This window comes from Centroberyx gerrardi, chromosome 22 (assembly GCF_048128805.1).
Source record: "Centroberyx gerrardi isolate f3 chromosome 22, fCenGer3.hap1.cur.20231027, whole genome shotgun sequence".
Classification (NCBI taxonomy): domain Eukaryota; kingdom Metazoa; phylum Chordata; class Actinopteri; order Beryciformes; family Berycidae; genus Centroberyx; species Centroberyx gerrardi.
Window position 1 is genome coordinate 8,234,390 of NC_136018.1, and position 25,282 is coordinate 8,259,671.

At 41.0% G+C, this 25,282-nt stretch overlaps 3 protein-coding genes across 4 annotated transcripts; 2 read left to right on the forward strand and 1 right to left on the reverse strand.

The window, feature by feature from the left end:
• Window positions 1-8,769: 8,769 nt before the first annotated feature.
• LOC139928816 (kappa-type opioid receptor-like) lies at window positions 8,770-13,151 on the forward strand. Of its 2 annotated transcripts, XM_071921489.1 has the most exons (4): window positions 8,770-8,809; window positions 9,504-9,714; window positions 11,814-12,166; window positions 12,622-13,151. In XM_071921489.1, the coding sequence occupies exons 2-4, from the start codon at window positions 9,620-9,622 to the stop codon at window positions 13,149-13,151; spliced, it is 978 nt and encodes a 325-aa protein (XP_071777590.1). In that variant the 5' UTR covers window positions 8,770-8,809; window positions 9,504-9,619. The 2 variants fall into 2 exon arrangements, with proteins under 2 accessions (XP_071777590.1, XP_071777589.1); XM_071921488.1 differs by lacking the exon at window positions 8,770-8,809 and having other exon boundaries at window positions 9,473-9,714.
• Window positions 13,152-16,692: 3,541 nt separating this feature from the next.
• On the forward strand, window positions 16,693-20,100 carry chmp5b (charged multivesicular body protein 5b). The gene is made up of 8 exons (XM_071921501.2): window positions 16,693-16,833; window positions 17,582-17,686; window positions 17,880-17,926; window positions 18,095-18,188; window positions 18,280-18,351; window positions 18,708-18,816; window positions 19,460-19,575; window positions 19,750-20,100. The coding sequence occupies exons 1-8, from the start codon at window positions 16,765-16,767 to the stop codon at window positions 19,798-19,800; spliced, it is 663 nt and encodes a 220-aa protein (XP_071777602.1). The 5' UTR covers window positions 16,693-16,764; the 3' UTR covers window positions 19,801-20,100.
• A 20-nt stretch (window positions 20,101-20,120) lies between these two features.
• Window positions 20,121-25,046, reverse strand: fastkd3 (FAST kinase domains 3). The gene is made up of 7 exons (XM_071921498.2): window positions 24,982-25,046; window positions 22,973-24,470; window positions 22,737-22,822; window positions 22,139-22,313; window positions 21,983-22,052; window positions 21,622-21,736; window positions 20,121-20,439 (listed from the first exon to the last, which is right to left on the reverse strand). The coding sequence occupies exons 2-7, from the start codon at window positions 24,435-24,437 to the stop codon at window positions 20,341-20,343; spliced, it is 2,010 nt and encodes a 669-aa protein (XP_071777599.1). The 5' UTR covers window positions 24,438-24,470; window positions 24,982-25,046; the 3' UTR covers window positions 20,121-20,340.
• Between the last annotated feature and the right edge of the window lie 236 nt (window positions 25,047-25,282).

Here is a 25,282-nt window from a genome sequence, read left to right on the forward strand (position 1 = left end):
CCCCCTACCTCATCATTTCTGGCTTCTTTCCACATCTTCCATCACTCCCTCCGTCTCCAACTTTTTCAGTACAGCTCCCCTATATTCTCCAACTTTCCCCCCCTTTCCTCTTTGATGTAGTGGTTGTGTGTTGCAGTCCATTCACTCAGCCATTGATTGTAAATGCCCAGGTCTCCCATAGTGCGAATTCAGCATTTTGGGAGATGATCAGCTGCTCCTTTGGGCCATAGATCAAACAGTGTGCCATGCTGACTCCACTTGACTGACCCAACTCTCTTTAAACCCAAGGTGAATCACATAACACAGTGTGGATGTGCTCTGCATTGTTTACACCTCATGGTCCCATCTACACCGTCACACAGCTATATGTTTTTAATAAGTCTGATAAGATAAACCCATTAAATCATAATGTTTTTTCACATTAAACCTTTTCTTCCATCTACATAAATGTACACTACCAGTCAAAAGTCAGGATACACCACGTTTCTTTATTTTTTACTATTTTTCACATTTTAGAATAATAGTAAAGACATCAAAACTATGAAATAACACAAATGGAATTATGCAATGACCAAAAAGTGTTAAACAGACGATTCTTTAAAGGAGCCACCCTTGATGGAAAGGCAAACGCTTTGGAAAGAAATTCATACATAGGCATCAACTTCACTATTTATATTTGTCTAAGAAACTAATTTCAAACATCAAGCATAAGCCTTTAGATCAAAATAGCTTTAAGATAATGAAAAACATAGTACATTCAATCAAGTGTGTCCAAACTTTTGACTGATAGTGTATATATCTTATTATATGTTTGTTTTGTACATTTTTAATCCATGTTTTCTCCTCTTTTCTTAGACTGAACAGCTCAAATTGAAAAATTCAATTTACAGGACGCAGTTTATCCCATCAGTGTTCTCACTGGTGATTTTTATCTTGACCTATAGGGGATGGGAGAGCATTGCCAGATTTTTTCAAAAAAGCGCAGAAGTGCATTACTGCCTGCTCCGTGTTGAGAGGAACTCTACAAACTCAGAACAACACCAGGCAACTCATTTCAGCAGAGAAAACCTCCATGTGTGAAATAGCTGGTTTCTCATCTGAATCCACTCATTTTCCATCTGGTTCAAATTGCTGGCGAGAACCCCTGTGTTGTATGAGACAAATGACAAATTACTACAGTAAGTGAAATAAATCTAGCCACACATGAAAGCAGACTTATCACCAGGGGGTCACATAACGTTCCCTGATGACTGCTGTTACTCTTTGTGTTTGTTTTATGTGAGGTGATTTAAAAAAAAAACACCACAGTCAGTTGGAAAACCCGTTTTGCAGCGATGCCCAAAGGAGTACGTTAATGAAAGAAAAAAAATGATCCTCACACAATATCAAATGTTCAGGCTTACTTCATTTCCAGGTTTTTCTGCTGTTAATTATTTTATCAATGCAGAAATAGGAAGAAGTAGGAGAAAGAAGTAGGAGAAGATCAAGAAAGTACGAAAGGTGATTATTTTCTGTAACAGCCCAAGGGCATCCATGCAGAGAGAGAGAGAGAAGAAAGAAAGAAAGAGAAGAGAGAGAAAGAGAAGAGAGAAGAAAGAAAGAGAAGAGAGAGTGAAGGAAAGAGAGAGACTGTTACAGAAAACTGAAACAGTAATCACGTTGTGATTCTAATTGTACAGAATTGGAAAAGCGTCCCAGAGGATTAGACCAAGTTACGAACAATTAGTATGCATGGTAACGAGCGTGAAATAAGTGTAATTGTACATAAAAATGAGCAACTGACTTGCTGAATGCTGTATGCATTTGTTGAGGGAAACCTAAATGTATATGAGAGACATAGAGAAAGAGAGAGAGAGATTTAAAAAGAGGAAAGGTAAAGGGGCAGAGGAACATTCCCTTGCTTACTCTTGGATTCCCTCATTTTCAATCCAGTTGAATTTGAGCCTCTTTTTGGCAAATAGCTTCCATATAATGTAACTTGTCTCTCAGCAATAAAAACCAAGGGAATGACATGGCCTCAAAATCTACCTTCACTACCCCACTAACATCATTTCAGCGGCTTAAATTGCATAAGATGCACCTGAATAAGATCCAAGAGTCCACTCTGACCCACCCACACCTTCACACAGGCAAATGAATGAAAAGCAAACATGTTATGGCATCCATCTGCTCTTTCTTATTTGTGACGGCAGACAGAGCTGTGAAGATACTTAACTGGCCTATCGACTCCCACACATTCTCACAAAAGCAGCAAATGATGAGCAAACTCTGAATGTCATCTGCAACCTGGTGCCTCAGTAAACTGCGAGATCAATTCATCTCCAACTCCGAGTTTAGTGGAAAGAAACAAACTGCTAACCCCGCTGTCACAGTCGGATGACTGTGTTTTGGCACCGTGAATTCTTGGTACTCTGACGGTTTAAAAATATCCAGAGTCTGACTGTAACACCGAAAGTAGTTAATTGTGCGTTCCCCTTAAAGTCAGTCAATAATAATCTTCACTGTAATTGTTTTTGTATTAAGAGCAGGTGTTTATCTGAGGTGCCACAACTTACTTTTGAGCCTTTTGAGGTTTTTGAAGTTGTCATCGGCCTAATTTGCCAAAACACAGGGAGGTGTTCACTCGATAATATAATAATAGTACTACTAATAATAATCTTTATTTATATAGCACTTTTCAAAACACAGTTACAAAGTGCTGCTCAATCCAGGGAGATAAAAGACTGACAAAGGACAGATCAATAAAACAGACAGATCAGTGAGGTAAAACGGTAATAAATCAGAAGTGAAATAAAATACAATTCAGTTAAGGAAAAATAAATGTACCCAGCCATGGGGATAAATTAAATGGAATTAATAAATTACAGACAAGGTAACAGGGATGAAAATGAATGAAAGTCAACGGTTGTAAAAAAGCATTACGGTGAAACCAAGTTTGTAAGAAATGATTTAAAAGACGATACTGACTCTGACAGCTTGACTTCCTCGGTCGTCCTTTAGTCTTTAGCCTGAATACAGAACAGTCAGAAGGTCAAAAGTTTGGAGAGATAACTAGGGGCCAGGCCATGCAAGTAATCAGCAAAATCAATTCTAAAACGAACAGGCAACCAGCGAAGAGATGGAGGAGATATGATGTGTCTATATAATCCCAGGTTTCTGTATAGGTGTGATCCCAAAGTAGCACAAGGACTAGTTACAAGGAATAGATGCTATATATGGCTAAAGTTGAATACATTGAAAGTCCTTCACACAGCCACAGTCCTCTGACTTTAAGTGTAATCTTCTTTTTAATCCTATTTAATCCCTGAGCATGGATGTGCTTGCAGTGCTTACAGAAATACAACTCTGTGCTCACATACATACAGATGTTTCTATAAACTCACCAGGATATTACTCCGGCTGGTGGAAATGATGGAATTTAATGACATTAATAATGTGATTCTGCATTGATCCCTGTAGGGAAATTCTCTTGTGTTTGCAGCCCTACAGGGAGGTCAGAGGTCAGAGGTCAGGTACAGAACAGCTGCCCTGGAGCTGGTAGGGATTCAGAGACTTGCACAAGACTTGCACACTTCAGCTTGATGTTTCCCAACATGGAGCTCGAACCTGATTCATCTGGTGGAAGGAAGGTCTCTTTAGGCCAGAACAGTTCTGAGCAGATTGGTACAAATGTTTATAGTGAAGATTCATGGTAAACAGATTCTACTGCACCACTCTGTAAGATGAACAGAGATTTACAATGTAGATTCACAAGTTGATCTGTTAAATAATGGTGCAGGCAAATTCCAAAATAAGATTTTAATTTTGTTAAACCATGAGTTTAGTTTGGAACAGCTAAGTCAATGTATTTGCTTTATTTCTAGGCTCCACTTTATTAAACAGTCTCATTCTTAAATCGTGGTAATGTGGGCAATACATGGATCTCATTTTCATTCTCATTCAGTTTTTTTGTAATACGGGACATTCACTATCGAAACCACATCATCAATCACCAAGCATGCCAATCATATCCCAACCTCATCCCAAAGTGGACTCTGCCTTGTGTTTGATACCTCTAGCATTTTGACTAGTCATAATGTAATAAAAGATATCTTAAATTAGCATTTTGACTAATCATAATGTAATTAGAGATATCTTAAATTAGCATTTCAGTTTGTCATAATGTAATGAGAGAAATCTTAAATGCTAATTTACAATATCTGTCATTACATTATGACTAGTGAAAATGCTACTTTAAAATATTTCAGATATCTGTAATGAGAACTACTGGAACTACCACTGCTAGGCCTATACTGCTGCAGCAGTTGTAGTAGCAGCAGCAGCAGCAGCAGCAGTGTTGTTGCTTGCCACTACTGACTACGACCACCTGGCTTAAAAGTACTGCAGCAGCAGCAGCAGCAGCGGCACCCACCGCATTCCCTGGAGCCCCTGGTAAAGCTCTTACTGTGGACTTTGACAAGGGCCTCCAACCCTATAACATAAGATAAGATAATAGCATTAATGCCCTTGGGAAAATTCAGGAAAAGTAGCTGGTGAAGCTACTTTTATTAGTTGTTGTTTTTTTTCTAGTTAATTTTGATAGTTTGGACTGGGTGGCGGGTTTGCATCTCTTTGTACCAACCACCAACTCTTCAACGAAACGCCATCGCTAACCGCCAGACCACTCCTTTAGAGCGGCTGGCAGGTTGGCTTCAGCGGGACGGGAACCACATCTCAATCGCGACCGCCAGACCACCTTTTGTAGGCTCCTGGCTGGCAGGCTAGCTTCAGCGGGAGGTGAACCGTGTCTGTTCGGACCAACCACCACCACCTCTTCAACGAAGCGCCATCACTAACCGCCAGACCACACCTTTGGAGTGGCTGGCAGGTTGGCTTCAGCGGGACGCGAACGGCGCCTCTACGGCTGCTGCGACCAAACACGTCAGAATTCTGATTGTGATGTCATCAGTGCAGCTGAGACAGGCTCTGATTGGTAGAGCACAGTCCAGCTCCATCCAATGATGTCATAATCGGTTAGTTTATTGGTTAATTTATGTGCAATTGGATGTCCCATGCTTCTTAGGTAGGTGTGTGTGTGTGTGTGTGTGTGTGTGTGTGTGTGTGTGTGTATGTATAGGCCTAAATGTTGTCTAACAGCCTTGAAGCATAAACACGCCGCCAAGCCTCCAGCTGGTCCAGCTGCACCGGGATGAAAGTGGCGAACAACTCAGAGAAATTAGAGAAATTGTGTGGCTGTGTTCAGAAAATCAATAAAAAATAATACATATATATGAATAGAGTTAAGCTGTCCATGTAGTCCATTGTCTGATAGGAAATAATTGCAATATTTGTGTGAATTCCCTGTAATCTCCTTTTTCTTTATGAGCAGTGCATTTAGTGAGTATCATCCTGCTAAGATGCAGAGCACTAATTATATACTGGTGGTGCAGGGGGGTCTAGGTACAGACAGTCAAACCTTTTCAATAAATTTCAACATTTAACTGTTTTTTTTTGGTCCTTCATTCTCGCCACCTATCACCTCGTCTCCTTAAAGCCACAACCTGCAATCCAAATGTAAACAAAGGGAAGCCCCACCACCTAAAACTAGGAACTAAAGCTTGCCTTGGGGTTGGACAAATGTTATCACTTTCAAATTGAATGAGCGAGCTCTAGATAGAAGGAATGGCAGTTTGTAATAGCTAAATCTGAGTTTCAGATTACTTTGAACATGTGGAAAGGTTTACGTTTGTATTGTTTGTGCGTACCGAGAGGTGGGGGACATGCCCAGGGGCCCTGTGGTTGGTTAATGTGTATATACTATGTTGTTTATATCTATTCAAAATTATCTCTTCCAATGACATTTCTGTTCTCCTCTCATGTTAAAATTTTACTTAAACACATTTCAGCTGTGTGTTCGCTAGATGTCGGCCTCATGGAACTCACAGCTAATTTGACCTTCCAGATCAAATGGAGTGGGCAAATGGAGTTTCTTTCCTCTTGACAGAAACTGTTTTCATCAGACTGCCCTCATCCCATTTGCTTCTATTGTAGGGGAGACCAGGGAAGGTTGTAACAAGGGATCAGTTGTAACACTGTCAGTTTGAAGAGTCAAGAATGAGTAGCGGGGTTGGTTGTGACAGTGGATCTCTTTGTATTTGACGTTACCTCACATAATCTGTGATTGTGTAATAGATATCTAAAGAATTATTATTTGTACTAGACAAATGGTGTAGCCTGCATCAAAGATTTAGAGATCTAGGACAAACAACCACTGAGTCATAGATGCTGAAACCAGAAGTGTCACAACCACCCCGGTCTCCCCTATTTTATAGTGATTCTGTACAGTGGGGGGTGGGGTGGTGGGGGGGTTTGTGGGAGATCTGTTTTTACCTTATTTTTCTGTGTCTCATCCATCAAATTTATATTGTAACAATGTGGTGCGTCATTAAATCCAGAGCTTTGCATCCATACTGGCGCTCATCAGAAACTTAATATCCACTAACTGTATAAATATATAGCCTATAAAGGTAAGTACATTCATGAGGTAAATAGCCTACGTAGTTGTAATTTTTCCTGGTACTAAATATAAATGGCAATAAATTAAGATAATTTACCAAGTTACCGACAACCATTAGAACTGGAGATGGTAATGCACCTCTTGAATGAATTTAGAAGAGTTGTTCCCTGAAACCATTTGAGCTGAGCCCAATGTCATTCATCACTTTTTGGCAGAAGCAAAGTCAGAAGCAAATTTGTTGCAAGTGTTTTTCTGCAATAATGAGGTTTGACTTTTCATTTGCTTTCTCCTCATATTAGCTATAATTAGTGACAAAAGATAGATAGATCTATAGATCCATAGATCTATAGATAGACATAGATCCGTGGCTTCCCGAGGGCAAACAAATGAGATCCTTTTATATCCTCAGACATTAGCTGCACTACATCCTATATCGGTTGCTTTGCCTACTGATGACGTGCTGAGAGTGACTCACACTGGGACATATGATACTAGACTGTAAATCGCTGGCAGGATATTCACACTAAGCCTTGTCATAATACATCTAATATTCCAGATAATTGTATGGTTCTAATTTTTAGTGTGGTATTTTGTTCTGTGCTTGAGAAATGTTGGTGTCTTTGATAAGACTGGGGAAAGAGTAGGCTGCTCAAAGAAGGACGGATGGGATAAACATACTAGTGATACAATAGTTATCTTGGCTTTCCATGAAAATCATTCAATTCTATACTGTGGATCCCCCTCTGAGCCTACTGTTAAAATTTAACCCAAAAAAACCTGTATTTCCAAATACAAACTACTTGGTTTCTAGCCATTCACTTTCAAACTTATGTTTTGGAGTCACATTTATCAGACAGTCTGAGATATTTCCATTTTTCTGTTGAGTGGAAATACTGGTTTTATGGCACTATGCAAAAACTGTCTAAACTAGAAAATGTGCTCAACCAAAGAATGATTTTCCCTTGTCATGTTGTTTGATTTGCATTCATCAATACACAAGATATGGTGTTACTATCTATCATACTGAGACCCAATACAGAATTATACACTACCATGCAAATGAGTCCCATAGAAAACATCAGGCTATACTCTCATAAATCTACAGCACCATTTGATTCATTATCAGAGGAGGCAGAGAGGCTGAAAACTATTCATTATTTCACCAGAAAAAAGCAAAACTTAGAGAAATATCTGACATAAATAGACATGATAATAAATTTGTATATACCGGTAGTAGAAATATGTTTTTTTTCCTATCCCATAAATAATCCCGCGACCCCCCAAAATTATTGCTATCTGGTCATGTATTATTCCTCAGATCACAGACAATTCAATGTTTTTGGACATGAACAACTCTCCCAGGTTAAGACTTTATTTGCTCTTTAGAAATCAGGAACATTAATCAGTGATGTTAATCAAGCAGCAACACCTGGAGATCCTACTGTATTTCTACAGCTGTGTACAGTATATCAGCTTTTACATCCAAAATGACTTGAAAAGTGAAGTGGCTGGGAAGGTGCATACTATGTGACTGTGACAGGTTTGAATCTGGCCTGGGAACTTTATGTCACACATTACCCCCCCCTCCCCCCCCCTCTCTCTCTCTCTCTCTCTCTCTCTCTCTCTCTCTCTCTCTCTCTCTCTCGCTACTGTACTCACTCTCTCGCAGAAATGCCCCAAGAAATATGCAGTGCTGTCTGTTTCCAGTGATTAATTAAGACCCTGACAGTCACTGCACCTACTGAGGTTTGAATCCCACTAGATCCATCTGTCCTTTGTCTCCTCTACTCTGTCTCCCTCTCAGCTTTCCCACTGTCTGTCTCAACAGAGAGGGAAAATGCTAAGGGGAGTAGACAGACTGCCCACTCTCCTTTAAAAAAACAACAACTGTGTGCCAACTGTGAACCAGAAAATGTGCTTTTTATTTCCCTGGACAATTACTGTTACCATGCCCACAAAGTCTGTCACGTATTGCTTGTTGATGGAGAGGTTCAAGGTTTTGGGGTCGGACTTGTCTCTCTTATTTCTAGCTTTGGGACAGGGGTTTGATGTTCACACATCTCCACTGAATCATCAGAGAACTACATGAATTCAGCTTTAGAGTGGATTTACCTTTTTTATTTTTCAATACAAATACCAGGCTTCTGGGTTGTCTTTGTGAATTTTGCTTAGTTGTAGGCCTACTCCATGGTGATATCCTATTATAAGAAAGAAGTAGAAAGCGGTGTTCTTGGCTCGAGTGTTTTATGTGAGGGGATCATCCTTGATTGCGCGTCGCCGCTCCATTTGTGCGTGTGCACGAGTGTCCGCAAAGCCGCCGCTGCTCCTCTCCGGGCATGCAGTAGCATCCACAAACTTTGACGAGCTGTAACCTTCACCAGGACAACGAAACAAACCCACCTTGTTCTGTGGCTGGCAGGTAGCCTACAGTTGATATATTTTACAGAGTGGCTCATCAAAAATCAAAAGGGTGAGTAACCAGCATTGTAAAATGATGTGTTTACAATGTGCGCTTTTCTGAGATGCTGTAGCCCACTGCATTAATTTCAGGTTTGCATCTACAAGTGGCTATGGGACAAAAGTGAAGTTTGTGCAGGGCTCCTGTTTTTGCATTGACGTGATGATAATTATATTTAACGTTATTACCAGGAATGTAGTGGAGGTTTAGATCGTTTTATTTGCGTTTCACTACAGAGTTTCCCTATACCTTTTTAGGCTTATCAAACTGATGGATGTTTATGAAGATGGGGTTTTTAAAGGCAGCATTTTAAATTAATGCTTGAATTAATGCTAAAAATATATTGTTTGCCTAAATATTGGTCATGTTTACCCACCTTATTGTTTAGGCTACCACCAAATCACTGACTATGACTAATTGCCATATAGAGCTTTACAGCTGATTTATTCCTCTTCCATTGAGCTTCCCAGTCAAAAGCCTCATTATTTAGCCTTTTTAACTCGTGGGCAGGTGTCAAAATGGAAAGCACTCCGGTTGAAATTTTCAAAGAAGACAAGTGCCTCTCCACGCCTGCCGAGGACTGTTCAGTGAATTCTTCAGCCTGGGGGTCTGGATACTCAGAGAGCCGCAACCTGAGCCAGGATGATAGCTGGGAGCAGGAGGGCATGTCGCCCATCATCCCCATCATCACTGCGGTCTACTCCGTGGTGTTTGTGGTCGGCTTGCTGGGGAACTGCCTCGTCATGTATGTTATCATCAGGTAAGGTCCAGGACAAATTCTGCCTATCCGCAATAATGCAACGGTTACAACTTTGACCCTCATGGAAAAAACAAAACTCTGCAGTAATCCTATGATACATTTTAGAAGGATGCTGTCCAAATATCACAGCAAAAATAATATTCCCCGCAGCATAATATCATAATAATGCTGTAGACACATTCTAAGTCCTTATAACAATATTATAGGAACATTGTAATGATTTAGGGGACTGAAAATGTGCCAGAACATGACGTGACAACCATCTTATAAATAAAGTAGCAGTTTGAAATTAAAGGCTCATGGATGGAGGGAAATTGTCTGGAAAATTAGTTTCCATGTCATGGCCTTTTACGATGAAAAAAGAGGTCCAACTGCAAGAGTGTATTTCTTCATATAGTCACTGTAAATGTTATTGCTTGCAGAACAGGCATTGGCACCAACCCCAGGGGTTTTAAAGTGACCTCTAGGCCATCTGCTCTGTGTCAAAGTTCTCTTTAGTGTCTGCTTTTGGCTGATGGAAGCCTCTGCAGACACAGGTCCTTCAAAGAAAGAGGGCATGCTACTCTGAAAGCCACTTATGAAGTCAGCTCATCTGTATAGTTATGCTGTAATGTGCCTGTAAACAGAATGAGATGCCTAATGCCGGGACAAGACCCAAATATAGATGAATTTTGTACCAAACTGTTTACAAGACCTGGTGCAGTTGTAGTGTCAATGAGTCATGACCAAGAAGACTGAATCACATTTTGAGAAAAGGTGGAAGTTCAAGATGCTTGCTCTCATTTTTAAATACACCGCTAATCGTGAGATGTAACTTAACATTTCTCAAATTTGGATTGAGTGAAGCATTGCCAGTTAAAATTGATTTCTGTGTTATTCAGAGGGTGAAAATTGCCCAAAATCTTCAAAATATTTCAGATAAACCTCAAGACCTATAAAGTGAAATGTACAAATCACTCCTAGTCTAGTAGGACATGGACATGATATTAATTATAGTTTAAACCAGTGGTGCTTTATAGTCCTGCTTGCACCTCATTGGCCGTTATTTATGGTGTGTGAGAGCAACAAATCTCCTGTGACGTCATGTGAAATGCAGCAGTGCCATCCGGAATGCCCCAGACCATAGACAACAATTACCTCAAACAGATCGATTGCATGGCCTGCCAGTAGCCGATATAGAGGCTAATTTTCTCACTTCAATTCCAGCACAGACTGTACATTTTCCTGTTTAATGGCTCAGTGGAGGTCAAACTGCAACATTTTCTACAAATTTAGCTACCAAAGTTTAGGGTTCAACCGGGAGAAGAGGCTATATGTTGATTTAATGTAAACAAATATCATAATTTACAATCATCCAAACACTTGCAAAATGAACATGTCGACATACATAATGAACCCAGAACTGTAATCCATTAGCAGACATGCTTGACATGGAAGTTCACCTCTTATGGCCTTAAATAGAAATGGTATGTTGTTAGGGTTGCATTATTACCCATCCAGCTATGGACTGTGTAGTGTATAATGGATTGTGACTTGTTGATTTGGATTCATTTTACTGGGGCTTTTTACATAAATAACAGCTGATGAAACTAGAAACCAACTAGTTTGGTCTCTACAGCCTAATATGCTGATGGCTTTATTCAAGGATTTTACCATGACTTGTATGTTAAACCTATGGAAAGGGAAAGCATTTAGATTTGATTTTGAGAAATTATGCTTTTATAATATACTGAAATTAAAATAGGTATCTGTGTTGCCACTCTGAGCAATTATTGATTGCATGTTGCCTGAAGTCAGTTGCATAAATTACAGTGAAATGTGGATCATAAAGATTACAATACAATACATATTACAATATATTGATTCAAGGAAGCAGCATGGACTATTGGCCAATGTTATATTCATAATGAGGCGAGAACAAAGGTCTTCTTAAGAGTCTGCCATGCACTTGACCAGATGCAATGTAAAGCTGCGTTTTCAGTCTTGACAGATGATTGCCATGACAGGTTCACAAAGTTACTTCTGATCATCTCACTACTCCTCGCTGTTACACCATACTGCAGTTACAGCCTGCTTTGTGTCCTGACCCACTTTAACAGGTACACAAAGATGAAGACGGCCACCAACATTTACATCTTCAACTTAGCTCTTGCTGACGCCCTGGTCACCACAACGATGCCTTTCCAGAGCACAGACTACCTGTTGAATACGTGGCCCTTTGGGGAGGTGGTGTGCAAGGTCTTCATCTCCATCGACTACTACAACATGTTCACCAGTATCTTCACTCTCACCATGATGAGCGTGGACCGCTACGTGGCGGTGTGCCACCCAGTGAAGGCCCTGGACTTCCGCACTCCCATCAAAGCCAAGATGATCAATGTGTGTATCTGGATACTGTCCTCAGCTGCAGGGATACCTGCTCTTTTACTGGGCGGCACCCAGACAAACAATGGTGAGAAACAGCTTCCACCCTCCTCCATTTGAAAGGGATTTAAAAGTGCCAGAAGTACAGATCTTGCTGGACCATTTCTATATGTATTCGCTTGCCAGATATTACCAGCAGCATGAATAAAGTTAACAAACTGTCAGTCAATTTTGTAAGCATGGGAGATTCACTTCAAGCATGTACCAATCATATTTTTAAGAGCAGAAATATATTCCATCTCATCCATCTGGCAGCACTGAGCTCTCCATTAGCCACACATCATGTGTCAGCGTTCCTGAATATGGTATGAAAAAAAAGCAGAGTTCACAGCAAAGTGTTCCCTTCTGAGTACAGATTGAGAGCAGAGAGGAATTTCACTCATGATAAAGCTTGAGTGCATTTCATCAGTCAACTCACCTTTTGTCCCTCCCTCCCTCCCTCCCTCCCTCCCTCCCTCCCTCCCTCCCTCCTCCCCCCTGCAGGCACGACAGAGTGCGCCTTGCAGTTCCCCGAGCCGTACGTGTACTGGGACACGCTGATGAAGATCTGCGTATTCGTCTTCGCCTTCGTCGTGCCTGTGCTCATCATCACCGTGTGCTACTCCCTGATGGTGCTGAGGCTGAAGAGCGTGCGCCTGCTGTCCGGCTCCCGGGAGAAGGACCGCAACCTGCGGCGGATCACGCGGCTGGTGGTGGTGGTGGTGGCCGTGTTCGTGGTCTGCTGGACGCCCATCCACATTTTCATCCTGGTCAAGGCCCTCGTGAGCGTGCCCGAAACCACCGCCGTCATGGCCGCCTACTTCTTCTGCGTGGCGCTGGGCTACACCAACAGCAGCCTCAACCCCGTCCTCTACGCCTTCCTGGATGAGAACTTCAAACGATGCTTCAAAGACTTCTGCCTGCCAGCCAAGCTGAAGGGGGAGAGGGTGTCGGGGAGCAAGAGGCCGCACTGCGCCGCGAGGGAGGCCCCCATCCCCCTGGAGAACACAGACGGGCCCAGTAAACTGACATGACTAACAATGGAAATGTCTTCAATTTCCCATATTGGAAAAGAAGACTCAAATGACCTGGGCCTAACCCAACTGACATCAGCAATGTAGACTGTAACAGAACTATTTTGACTCTTTATTGTTAAAGTGGACTGAAGTTAAGTCAGTTTCATTGTCAGTCTGGACTCTTTATGCGAACAGTGACAACATTTCATTTCAGAAAGCAAATGCCAAGCTACAAGTCAAGAAGTCATGAATTCCATTTGTAAAACCATGTAGAATTTAATCTATTTACCCAGAGACAATACAACATTGTATGTACATGCCAGTAACATTGGACCAGAACTACACCCGACATCTCTCAACCCTGTAACCCAGTGATGCTGTGGATTTTTAATATGCTTGCTCTTGCAGTACAGAACTGGAGCCATTCATTAACTGCTTCATAACGTCTAATCTATCCACTGTTCAGACAGTTCTGTGTGACCTTTGTCACCTCAATTGATTTCCCCCCTCTCTAAATACATTTCATGATGGCAGTTGGGTTAAAGATTGAGTATTTGATTTTAGGAGTGATAGTAGAGTGTTATATACACTATTGTTTCAACTTGCAGGGGGATGCACAAATAGAAAACAGAAAAAAGGCCAAATTTGAACAAGGCCAGTTTTGAGCAGTTTTGTATTTTCATGTCTGTCTCTTTCCTCGTACAGTATGCTTCACAAAGAAATTATGACTGTGATTTTATGGATTATAACTATACCTATGACTTGTATATCATCAAACAGTATTTGCATGTGCCAAACAGTATTGCATAAGAGGCCATCAGAATATAATGCCAACATTTCTCAGGGATATATTTGATTATTTGCATTTTAATGCGGAGATTAGCGAGACATTAATGAAGATAATATTATTGGCTCATGGCAAGTTTCATATACTTGTTGCATCAGTATTTTTTTAATGCGTTTGATTCATTTACTTAATTGTATTTTGTTTGTGCTTTTATCTTTTTTTTTATTTATTCCCCTCCCTTCCTCTTTTGAGTCTTATGCCAAAAGTGCCTTTAATAGTCCAGGATAGAGTTTGTAGCTGTGGAAAATGATTTCAGGAGTGATTGCATGGATGGGGTCAAATCAGCACTTCATACTGTATATAAAACGTATTTCATACAGTTTAAATATCAGTAGTAGTTACATGTATCATTTACAATAGGCTTGTTTTCCTTGACACACGTCTTGTGCTGACTGACCACAATGTGAGAGAACTGTGATGCTTTTGAGTTTTGATTTGCATGAGAGTCAGTTAGAGGATTGCAAAAAAAGCGACAGTTTATCTCACGGATGGGACGAGTCAAAGTGGAAAATCCTGGACTTGAATGTTTATTTAAAATTTGACAGAGGGCTCTCTATCAACTTGGACTCTGGAGTTGCGTCCAGTTTGACAAGTTGTTAAATTCATGGTATATAATTCAATCACATGTGCTGTGTACAGGGCGTTTGCCTTGATACACATATTCTTACTGAAATACTCTTATTGCTCTTATTCTAGAGAAATATTATTTCAACGCAATCTAAAAAACTTAGCTGTTTTAAGAACTTGTGCATATGGTTGAGTATATTCTGACAACTATACAGTATGATATATATACTGTACCTTATTTGTATAGATTACAAATACAAAACCTTTGCACAGACATCATTGAAATGTATTAGTATTTGTAGCATGTCAATGATCATTGCTATGCTATGTGCACCGATCAGTAATGTGTTTGATCTTTGGTCATCTGCAATGTCGGCAGAGTAAATACTTGATGGTCTGTGCTGTTGTAAACTATTTGCTTTGGAATGTACTGCATATAGACTCTGTATTATATAAATATGATGAGCCATGGTAAAAGTATGTAAAATAAAGACATTATTTTAGAGTGTGCCAGCTATGTAATTAGGTGAGCACCACTGCCAGTATTTTAGTAAATAAGTAATAAAATCCATTTCCATAAATACACTCACTTTCATTACTATCTTCTATTGTTTCATGTCAAGTTTGAAGTTCCTAAACCAGTGCTTTGTGGGTTTGGGGTAAACTTTTTTCAATTGGTAGGATAAATCTCTAGCCACAAGAAGTAGAAACTCAGAAAATGAATGTTCAAACATGCTCAGTGTTTAGGTCTTCTTTGAGGATTTGGGGTGGACAAAAGATAGAAAAAATATTCCATGACTTCACTGTGACCTAGTCGTCATTTGTTGATCTCTGCACTTACTGTTTTATAACCTACTATTGTACATTAGTTTGGTTTGCTGTCAACTGTACAGGAGATATACTGACCAAAACATGCTCTCTGTGCGGTAATATTAAAGCTAGTTCAACAAATTCACACTGATTCTCTTCTCTTGCATTTACAGGGTCTTTAATGTTTGTTTTAATTGTAACAGTGTACAGACTTTGCTCTGCACCATTAACTTTGGATATTTTTATTTTGGAAAATACTATGCCTCACTGTGGCTTACTTAGAACACAACTGAACACAGTTTAGCCAGAGGTGGAGAGTCAAATCACAGTTTTAATTGCTTGAGACTTGACTTGATGCATGAAGAGAATACTTGAGACTTGACTTGACTTGTGTTCTGCTGACTTGGGACTTGACTTTGACTTGTACTTTGATGACTTGAAAAGGTTTCTAAAGTCTTGACAAAAGATCTTGTGTTTGTGTAAATGACTTAGATTGAAATTGATGAGATTTGTTCCACCAGACAACTGACAAGTTACCAAGTTGAATTTAAGTTTTTATCCTATTAAAAACGATGTTGCATTGAAAAGTCCTATATATTTTGTTTTCTTTAAGATAATAAACTGATATTGGACTTTTGATTTGTTCTGACTTGACTTGGTCTTCTACATTTAGACTTAGGACTTGACTTGAGACTTGTGCTTCAAGACTTGAGACTGACTTGGGACTCGAGTAAAGTTGACTTTGTCACACTTCTGAGTTTAACAGAAGAGAAGCTGTATGCCAATATTCTGTACTGTGATGAGAGTTTTTGATGGGAGGTCAGGAGTCTTCTGCAGTTTCATATGAAGCTCACATTATGAATTGACTCTGTGTATAGAGCATCTTTGGCCAGGAGCTCCCTCCAGAGGAATTCCTGAGAATCATGTGGTGTAAGGTTGGCACCATAGAGCAGCCTAAATGTTAGCACATTTAAAAAAATTCTAAAAACAGTGATCGTCTCATGCACAGAATTTTGCATGTACAAAACCTTGACTTGGTTGACAGCCAGCTTTTAAGGTAAATTATGTTCATGACAGCACAACAACAGATGAAACAAAGAAAATGAAATGCACACACACACACACACACACACACACACACACACACACACACACACACACACAAAAAGACACACATTAAAGCAAATACACAGGCGAACACACACAATAAGCCTCACACATGCAAACCCGTCATTTATCCAGACAGAGGTTTGAGGGCGTGGAGGAGTGAATCATGTGACTGCTATGACGTCAGCCCAGGCTCTCTTCCGGGTGTTTTTCGTCTTGAGGGTGGACTGGACTGTGTGACAGCTAACTAACGTAGCTAGATAATTTTGTTTTTGTGAAGGTAAAGCATTTGTTTGCGAAATGAATCGTATATTTGGTAGGGGAAAACCGAAGGGTCCACCGCCAAACCTCACGGACTGCATAGGAAGTGTACGTATATCCTGAAATAACTTCTTGAACGCTGTCATGAACAAAATAAACAAAGACTGCCTTCTCGGTTGGGCTAGCTAGCTAACTGTTAGCTAACTTTTAGGAGGAGATCCCAGGCTAGCGTTAGCTATTTTTAATTAGCATGTTGTCATAACGATATAAATAGTTTCTGTATTAAGCAGGTGTTACATTATAACTGTCAGACACAAGTATCCAAAAGGTGTTACGGTTTTACCTAATGTCCTATATTAGTTTCAGTCGATAAACAAGACAGTTGTTATAGAAACAAAACAATCGGTTTGTCTGTCCAGGTTATGAATCAGCGTTATTTCAAGGAATTGAATTTCATTAGGAATTTAGGAAGAATTGATCAACCTGGCTGGCATAGAGCAGATACCATGAATTCTCTCAGTGAAACGGCCCGTCATCAACCAGTTATACAGGTTGTCTAGCTAGAGCTATTGTTAGTTAGCTGGAGTTATGTAGGCCGACATGACAGGAAGAAAGGATATTATACATAGCTAATTAATGCTAATCAGGGTATTGTTTGCATGTATCAGGAGGAATAGCCCACAGTATTTTCAGGTTTTTAATGTGCCAGCAATTCTCCTTTTGTAGTCATTATTGATCATAATTAGACACTAAGGCTCCCATTGATACACCATTATCCTGCAGTTAACGATAAATAGCCTATTCATCTCACACAAATTCCTGTTCTCTCTCTTTCCTCCTCTCTTTCTACCATAAGGTTGATAATCGCGCTGAGTCCATTGACAAGAAGATTGCCAGACTAGATGCTGAACTTGTGAAGTACAAGGATCAGATGAAAAAGATGAGAGATGGGCCTTCAAAGGTGAGATTTCCTGCCCAATATTGTCAAATAGCTTTGCATTGAGATCAGTGGCCACTATGGGTACATGCTAGTTTCAGAACCGGTATGTGCCGCAATGATCCTTCATGGCAATGCTTCATCATAGTACTTGTGTCCAAGCCATGTTTATTCATGATGATGCATTAAATATTGTCTATTGTTTTTCATCTACCAGAACATGGTCAAGCAAAAGGCAATGCGAGTTCTGAAGCAGAAGAGAATGTAAGTTGCCACTAAGTGTCTAGTAATAATTAAACATGGCATATAAATGATGTAAAAAAATTAACTTCCTAAGCTTCAAATGTTATTCTCACCAAGTCCTGTTATTCTCTCCATCAGCCATTATGAAAGCCTAACAACTCTTTTTTATTTCAACCTTGTCTCCTGCAGGTATGAGGGCCAGAGAGATAACCTCATGCAGCAGTCGTTTAACATGGAGCAAGCCAACTACACAATCCAGTCTCTCAAAGACACTAAAACCACAGTAAGAGGCGTGACATTATTCACCATCATGATTATTCTATTCAGTCTGGTCAAGAAAATGTGGTTTGTTATTTATATGTGCTCTGTTTCAGGTTGACGCCATGAAAATCGGTGCAAAAGAGATGAAGAAAGCATACAAGAACGTGAAAATTGATCAGATTGAGGTATTTGTCTTTTTTTGTCTACAGATTTACTTCAAAAGCAATGAATTGTTTGTAGACAGGGATCGTAGTGGTCAAATTTAATGTTGCCAGTAGCTAAGGATTTTTTCCTCTGATATCAACGCTAATGTAAAGAGATGGGTGTGTCAGTCATAGTGAATAATAGTGAATACAATACATTTCAAACCTCAAAGATAACACACCCTTATTCTACTCCCACAGTGTATTTTAACAAGTTAGAAGATTAAATGCCCTTTTTTTTTTTTTTTCATTTAACGCTTAGCAGATCCATCAGTTTTGTAGGAGGGTCACTGAGATGAATGAACATTTTAACTCATTCCATTTTCTTCAATATGCAGGATCTTCAAGATCAGCTGGAGGACATGATGGAAGATGCTAACGAGGTGCAGGAGGCGCTGAGCAGAAGCTATGGCACGCCTGAAATCGATGAGGATGACTTGGAAGCAGGTCAGTAAAGCACAGACAATGACATGTCAAATATCATCTGGAGGCCTCAGTTGCAGTGGTGCAGTTAGCACAAATCCATCTCAACAGTTTCGGTTAAAGGGAAGATTCAGCGTTTTTATAAGCCTAACCTATTAATCACTAATCAAACCCCCTCTTAGAATGTGCCAAACGTTTTTACATTAGAGCTTGTGTTTCTGTGAAATCGGCTGCCACCTCCTATCATCATTTGTTAGCAATGCTAGCACAAGTGAATGGGGTATGAAACCATACCTCTTAAAATCACTCGCAAGCCATTCCATATACTTCCATAGCTGTAATAATAGTAAGAACACGTAATAGAAGTTACTCAACCCACTTGATTTGGTAAGGAATGGTTTGATACCCAGTTGACTGGCACTAGCATTACTAACAAATGCTAACAGGAGGCTGGTGCTGATTTCTCAGAGACAAAAACTCTGATGTAAAAATGTTTTGAGTGTTATAATAGTGGACATGGTTAGTGATAAATAGGATAGGCCTCTAAAATCACTGAACCTTCCCTTTAAGTAGCACACATCTCTGACTGAAGTTTCCCATGGTTTATGCCTTGTAAGGAAGTGGTAGATTTATCTCCTAATAGCTGTAATTGTTTGTGTGTCCACAGAGCTGGACGCCTTGGGAGACGAGCTCCTGATGGACGAGGACAGCTCCTACCTGGACGAGGCCTCGTCAGCTCCTGCCATCCCAGAGGGTCTGCCCAGCGACAGGACAACCAACAGGGTACCTCTCAGTTTCAGGATTTTTCTGAGTTTGTTAGGAAATATTCTCCATTTGCCCAGGGTTTGTCCCTATGGCAGCTGACCTCACTAGACTTTACACATCTCAGTTTTCACAGCTTTCCCAATGAAGAGTAGATTGATCAAACAGGGTTTCTTCTTCTTCTTTGTGTTTCAGGACGGCGTTCTGGTGGATGAATTTGGCCTTCCACAGATCCCTGCTACTTAAAGGAGCAGACAGTGGCAACACTCCTGCCAGTTTTATATGTATCATAGCTTTTTGTATTTATCCAGCTGACACTCCCAGCCTTAGGTGGCAGCATTGAAAATGGTCTTATCAAAGCAGTTGAACGAATAATGGAAAATATCAAATAAGAACTTTAACTGAAAGTTATGATTGTTATTCTATCTTTTCAATGAACAAATATCTTATTTCTCTGAGGTGATTCTTGGAATTTGGATTCTCTTGACTTTCTACCTTTTCTGCAGCACTGTGTTGCCAAAAAATAAATTATATTTTTCAAACGAGCCTTAACTTTGTGTGATAAAATGTAAGGAAGAAATTCAGAAGTCATTGCATTTATATAAAGCCGCTTTATTGTACAGTGAAGTGTGTCCATGTGTGTAATCAATAACTTTAATACAATCCTTAGACATTTTGACACTCATTAGCAAAAATAAATACTGTGATTTCTTCAGGACAGATCTGTTCTCCAGAAAGAGAAAGACTCCCGATGTCATGACCTTGTAAAATTGTCATCGTTTGCCATCACCAGCTCAGCCTGAAACTGTGAGGGAAGATCTTTTCATGCAGATACTCCATTATGCTGCTCTTGCTTCGAAGGTTTTCAAATTCATAGTAAGGAATCTATAAAAAAAAGAAAAAATCCATATGGAATTATTTCAGAAACACAGAAAAGATCAGACTGGCAGCCAGAAAAACAAACATGCACAACAGTCATAAGGGCCAGAAAGACTCAGAGTATTTACGTTTTGGGTTGGCTCATGTAAATCTCATGTCCCATTCACAATAACAGATCATTTGGCTCAATTATGAGAATACCCAGTAAAATAGCTCAGATGTCCTGATATTAGCCAGGACAGTCAGGTCTTAGGCATCATATGTAATAACTTTGTGTTGAATCAACAGTAGAAAGCTGTTTACACAAAGTCAGAAACGTTACCAGAATTCAAAAAGGCTACATACACCACCCATACATGTCTGTTATAAATCAACACAGTGGATATATGCACTGTGCAGGTAATAGAGCTCATTATCTACACCCTGTGAACTCTTATAATTAGCCATATATTTATGTTGTTTATTTATGTGGTTATTAACATGTGCCTTTTCATTTTTCATTCACTTGATTCATTCTTGCCAAGAAAATAGAAAACACAAACAGCAATAAATCTACAATTTCACCAACAGCTGATTTGCTGCTGTGTTAAGGCATCTTGAAACCTTAATAATTATATCCGAGCATACATAATATCATAAAACTATTTGATCATTACTATTTGGCATTTCCATATCCCATATACAAATAAACTTCAAAATATGCGTACGCACGATGCTGAGGTTGTGCAGTGGTACAAACATTGTCACATCAAGTTTGCATTTCATAAACCTTATTTTTTGTGTGGAAAGATGTGTATGCATCTGCTTTGTGCATACACACTGTTTATATACGTGGCCTTTAATCTTGTTTATTGTTGGGTTTTGTGGTCGGCAGGAGCTCAGTTTCCATGGTAATATATATTACTATTATGGTAATATTCTGTTTTTCTATGTATACATGGATATTATTGAGAGAGATGGAAGATGCATATAAACACATTAACTGGGATGCGTCCTATTGTCCTGAATGCTGTATACATGGAGACACACGTTTAGTAATATGAAGAATACAGAACAAACTAAAACCAATGGGCAGATGGATATCTTGCAGAAAAATGTCAACAACAGGGAAACAGAACACAGAAGCAGACTTTCATGTAACATGCAAGTATGTTAAACATGTAACAAAAGTGAAAGTAAAGTTCTAACCTGAACGACTTCATATCCCAGAAGCCTCAGATGTCGCTGCTTGATGGCCTCTTTCCCGAGCAGCTGCCTTGTGTTTGCACTGAACCTCTTTTGTCCATCAATACAAAGAGCGATCCTGTAAACACACATCATATTCCCCAATAGATTTGAGCCGTTTGTTAACAATGAGAAAAATTCTTCTTGACCATCCAGCTCTCAAAGGTGTAGGATTTTATTTATTTATTTATTTTATTGCCTCTACGTTATTTAGCCTTCATTAACTATTTTATATTGTCATGCCATCATGAATTTCTCAAATTTTGCACCAAATCAAGTCCAAAAACTCCAAAATTGTCCTATACAAGTTGCACGTGACATTTACCTCTTGCAGACATCATCATTATGACTGGCAGGCAACACATATCCCTCTCCGTCAAGTTTTATTTCCACATCTAGAAGAACAAAAAATACATGTTTAGCTTCAAGTACATGAAATAAGAAATATTTTAGAAAATTAAATCGGCTGTTTGTATGTTACCTAGTGTGTAGCAGTAGGGAGTCAGAACTTTGGATGCAAAGTATGTGCGAGCCCCAAGCAAATCCACCAGTCCGGTTTTCACACAGTTGTACAGATGCCTGTCCACTGGAGTCTCCAGAGAGCGGCCCGGCATCAGGAAAGACTTGACGCGGTACTTAGGAAGGAGCCTGGGACCCTGAAGAGACAACAGACGGGGTCTCAAAGGATGAATGAAACATATACACACATTGTGCATCACAACTTGATGTGACTGCCATCTCAAATTTCACTTCAACTCCATTCAAAACCAGATATTGGTGATCTGCCTTGCATTTCTGCGCCCATTTTGTTGTGTGGAAATGTATTTTTCTTACTCCCACCTATATGCGACATCACATTGAGATATTTCCAGCGCAAAACGTTTCCAGCTATCCAAAAACATCAACGGTAAATGTTGGGTTTTGGTGTCAGTCCTTCAGAATCAAAGAGTGTATTGGGCATCACATGATGATATGTACGGTGTAAGAGGGTGTATCCGAGTATCTGAGGGTGGATGTTTCCTTTAAAGTTATATTTGGCATGACGTTATCAACGTTTGACAGAATTTAAAATATTTTACCTCATAGAAAGGACATTCCAGCTTCACGGTCATGTAGAGCTGGGTCAGCTGTGCCAGAATGATCCGGTCCATTCCTGTGCCTTGCTCTACAACACAAAGAGAGAGAGACACAAATAGAGATCAATACATGCAACAATTCCAACATCAGAGAATGTTTTTGTCTTTCAAAGTGGAAATTTAAATATGCATTCATGACACATTAACAGATATTGCAGGTCTTTGATGGCATGCTTTACCTTGCAGTTGTTGGAGGAAGTAACTGCTAAAAACTTTGGAAACAAAATTAACAGGGAACCTCTCCACCAGGATGCAGGAGTGGAGCAGGTTCAGTACTGTTCGAGGCTGGAAGTGAGAGAAGCGTGTGTGCAGGGTGGCCTCGACCTTCCTGAACACATCACTAGCGTTGGGCGGCAGGTAGCCCAGCTTCCCAAACGGCATGATCTGCCTGGCCACCTGGCTGGTGGTGTAGTCGTCCGCTCGGTACACAAAGCTCTCAGCCACAGCGTCAAACACCGGCGGGGACAGGATGTTCCTCCGGCTGAAGTACTGCATCACCTTGGTGACGGTCTCTGGGTGGGAGGTGAAGGCCATCGTGGGCACGTGCCTCTCCATAGCCCCCACAAAGTAGTGATCACTGTGACCAAAGTACATCAGCCCCGCAAGCACCAGGGTGAGGTCCTCATCGCTGAAGTGAGGCACATGCCTGACAGCCTGCTTACACAGACTGATCACAAGCGGCATGGCCTGGGTCTGGTTCAGGCTCACCAGGGCACTGAGCAGCCCGCTGACAGTAGCAGGATCCATACGGGAGACGACTGACACAGCGTGGGTGTGCATGGCGTTCAGTAGGTCCTGGTATCGTCCACCCTCACCCACCCCATCCTGCAGAAGTCTGTAAACAGCTGTGAGGTCTGCTAGGCTCCACTGAGCAGGCTCCTGTTTCTGGATTTGTTCCATCACCTGCTGCAGCATCCCACAGCCCGGACCCTCCAGGGCCAGCATCGCCCGCCCCAGGGCGCACAGCTGCCCCACGCTCATCTGCCCTCTGTCAAGCCTCTCCTGGCTCTCAGACACCAGCCGCACCATCAAGGTGCTCCAGGGATCCAAGTAGAGGCGGGTGCAGGCGAACAGAGCCGAAACCAACCCAGCATCCGTCAGGCGCTCAGAGTCCTGCTCCAGCTGGAAGCACAGCGCCCTGATAGTGTCCTTCTCCAGCACTGTAGGATCCTTCAGAGAGCGGCCCTCCTGCTCCAGGTCAGCCACACGGTGCAGTGCTGCCGCCGCCATGGTGTCAGATATGATCTCCACGGTGCGCAGCAGTCTGAGAACCTGCCGGGACGAGGAGCTGCTCCCTAGACGCTCCTGGAAAGCCCGCTCCTCTGCGTCTGTGGGCCGATGCAGCTGGGTCAGACAGAACCTGGGAATAGAGTCTCTGTGGAGTCCGACAGAACCAGTGGCGAAGAAGGACGGGTCCCTGACGATGGTGGACAGGCCCATTTTCCCCCAGTCCAATTGGAGCTTCTGGCAGCCCTGTCTCCGGATGCAGCAGCCAGCTGAGGTACACAGGCACGCCACACAAATGGGCTCTGCTGCACTCTTGGCCCTCAGCAGCCTGGAGAAGCAGCTCAGTCCAACAGGAGGATAACGGTGTATCCCGGTCTGCCCAAGCAGCTGAAGTCTCTGGATCAGCTTGAAAGCCATGGCCCCGGTCCAGGACTCCTCAGACCCAGCTGGCTCCACAACAGACAGAAAACAGACAACTTTAAAACAAGAATTAGTTTGGAAGATCAACACTTTACAAAGCATGTCAGTCCTATAATGCAAATTGTGTAGAGATAAACTAATAAAAGAGATCTCAGCTCCACCTGTTCCTTATGTTAACTAACCAACCTTTCAGGGTGTTACGAAATCTCTTGATGTCCTGTAGTGACATTAGCTATTACATACCAAGTAAGGATACGACCTTATACGACCTTACTGAGGTCATTGAAACCGCAAACGTATCAAGCCAATGTAACTCTATCAGATGCTGCTATGATTTGTCATTTTGCCCTTGCTACAAGCGGAAATGAATGTAGGAGCCGCTATGTTAGCTTGCTAGCCGGCTAACAGGTCTGGAGTGCTACAGTCATTTGCCAGTCACACTTCACAAATGTTACCGTGGTGCTCAGTGATCAGCCCAGAGTGATGAATAACAATAAATGGTAAGACTAAACTGGCAAAGACCATACCTGGACCTTCCAACGGCGGCACACGGTCACAGTCCCGCTGACAAGCAGGATGCAGTCCGTCCTAACGTGGTTCCGTTCCGTAACTAGGTGAATCGTGCTGCGTTCACGGCTCCTCGTACGAAGTCGTTAATATGACTTCTCTCGTCCAACTGCTTTTGGTCGGAAATAACAACAAAAGGGAGACAAAAGGACCCTGTAACAAGTGTTTTTGGTGGCTGTTTTTTAATTTTGAAAATCTGTGCTGCAGTGACCGAATGAAAAGGAGAAAATGCACCATAGGCGTGGATTGTTTTAATGAAATTTTAAGCCAGAAGT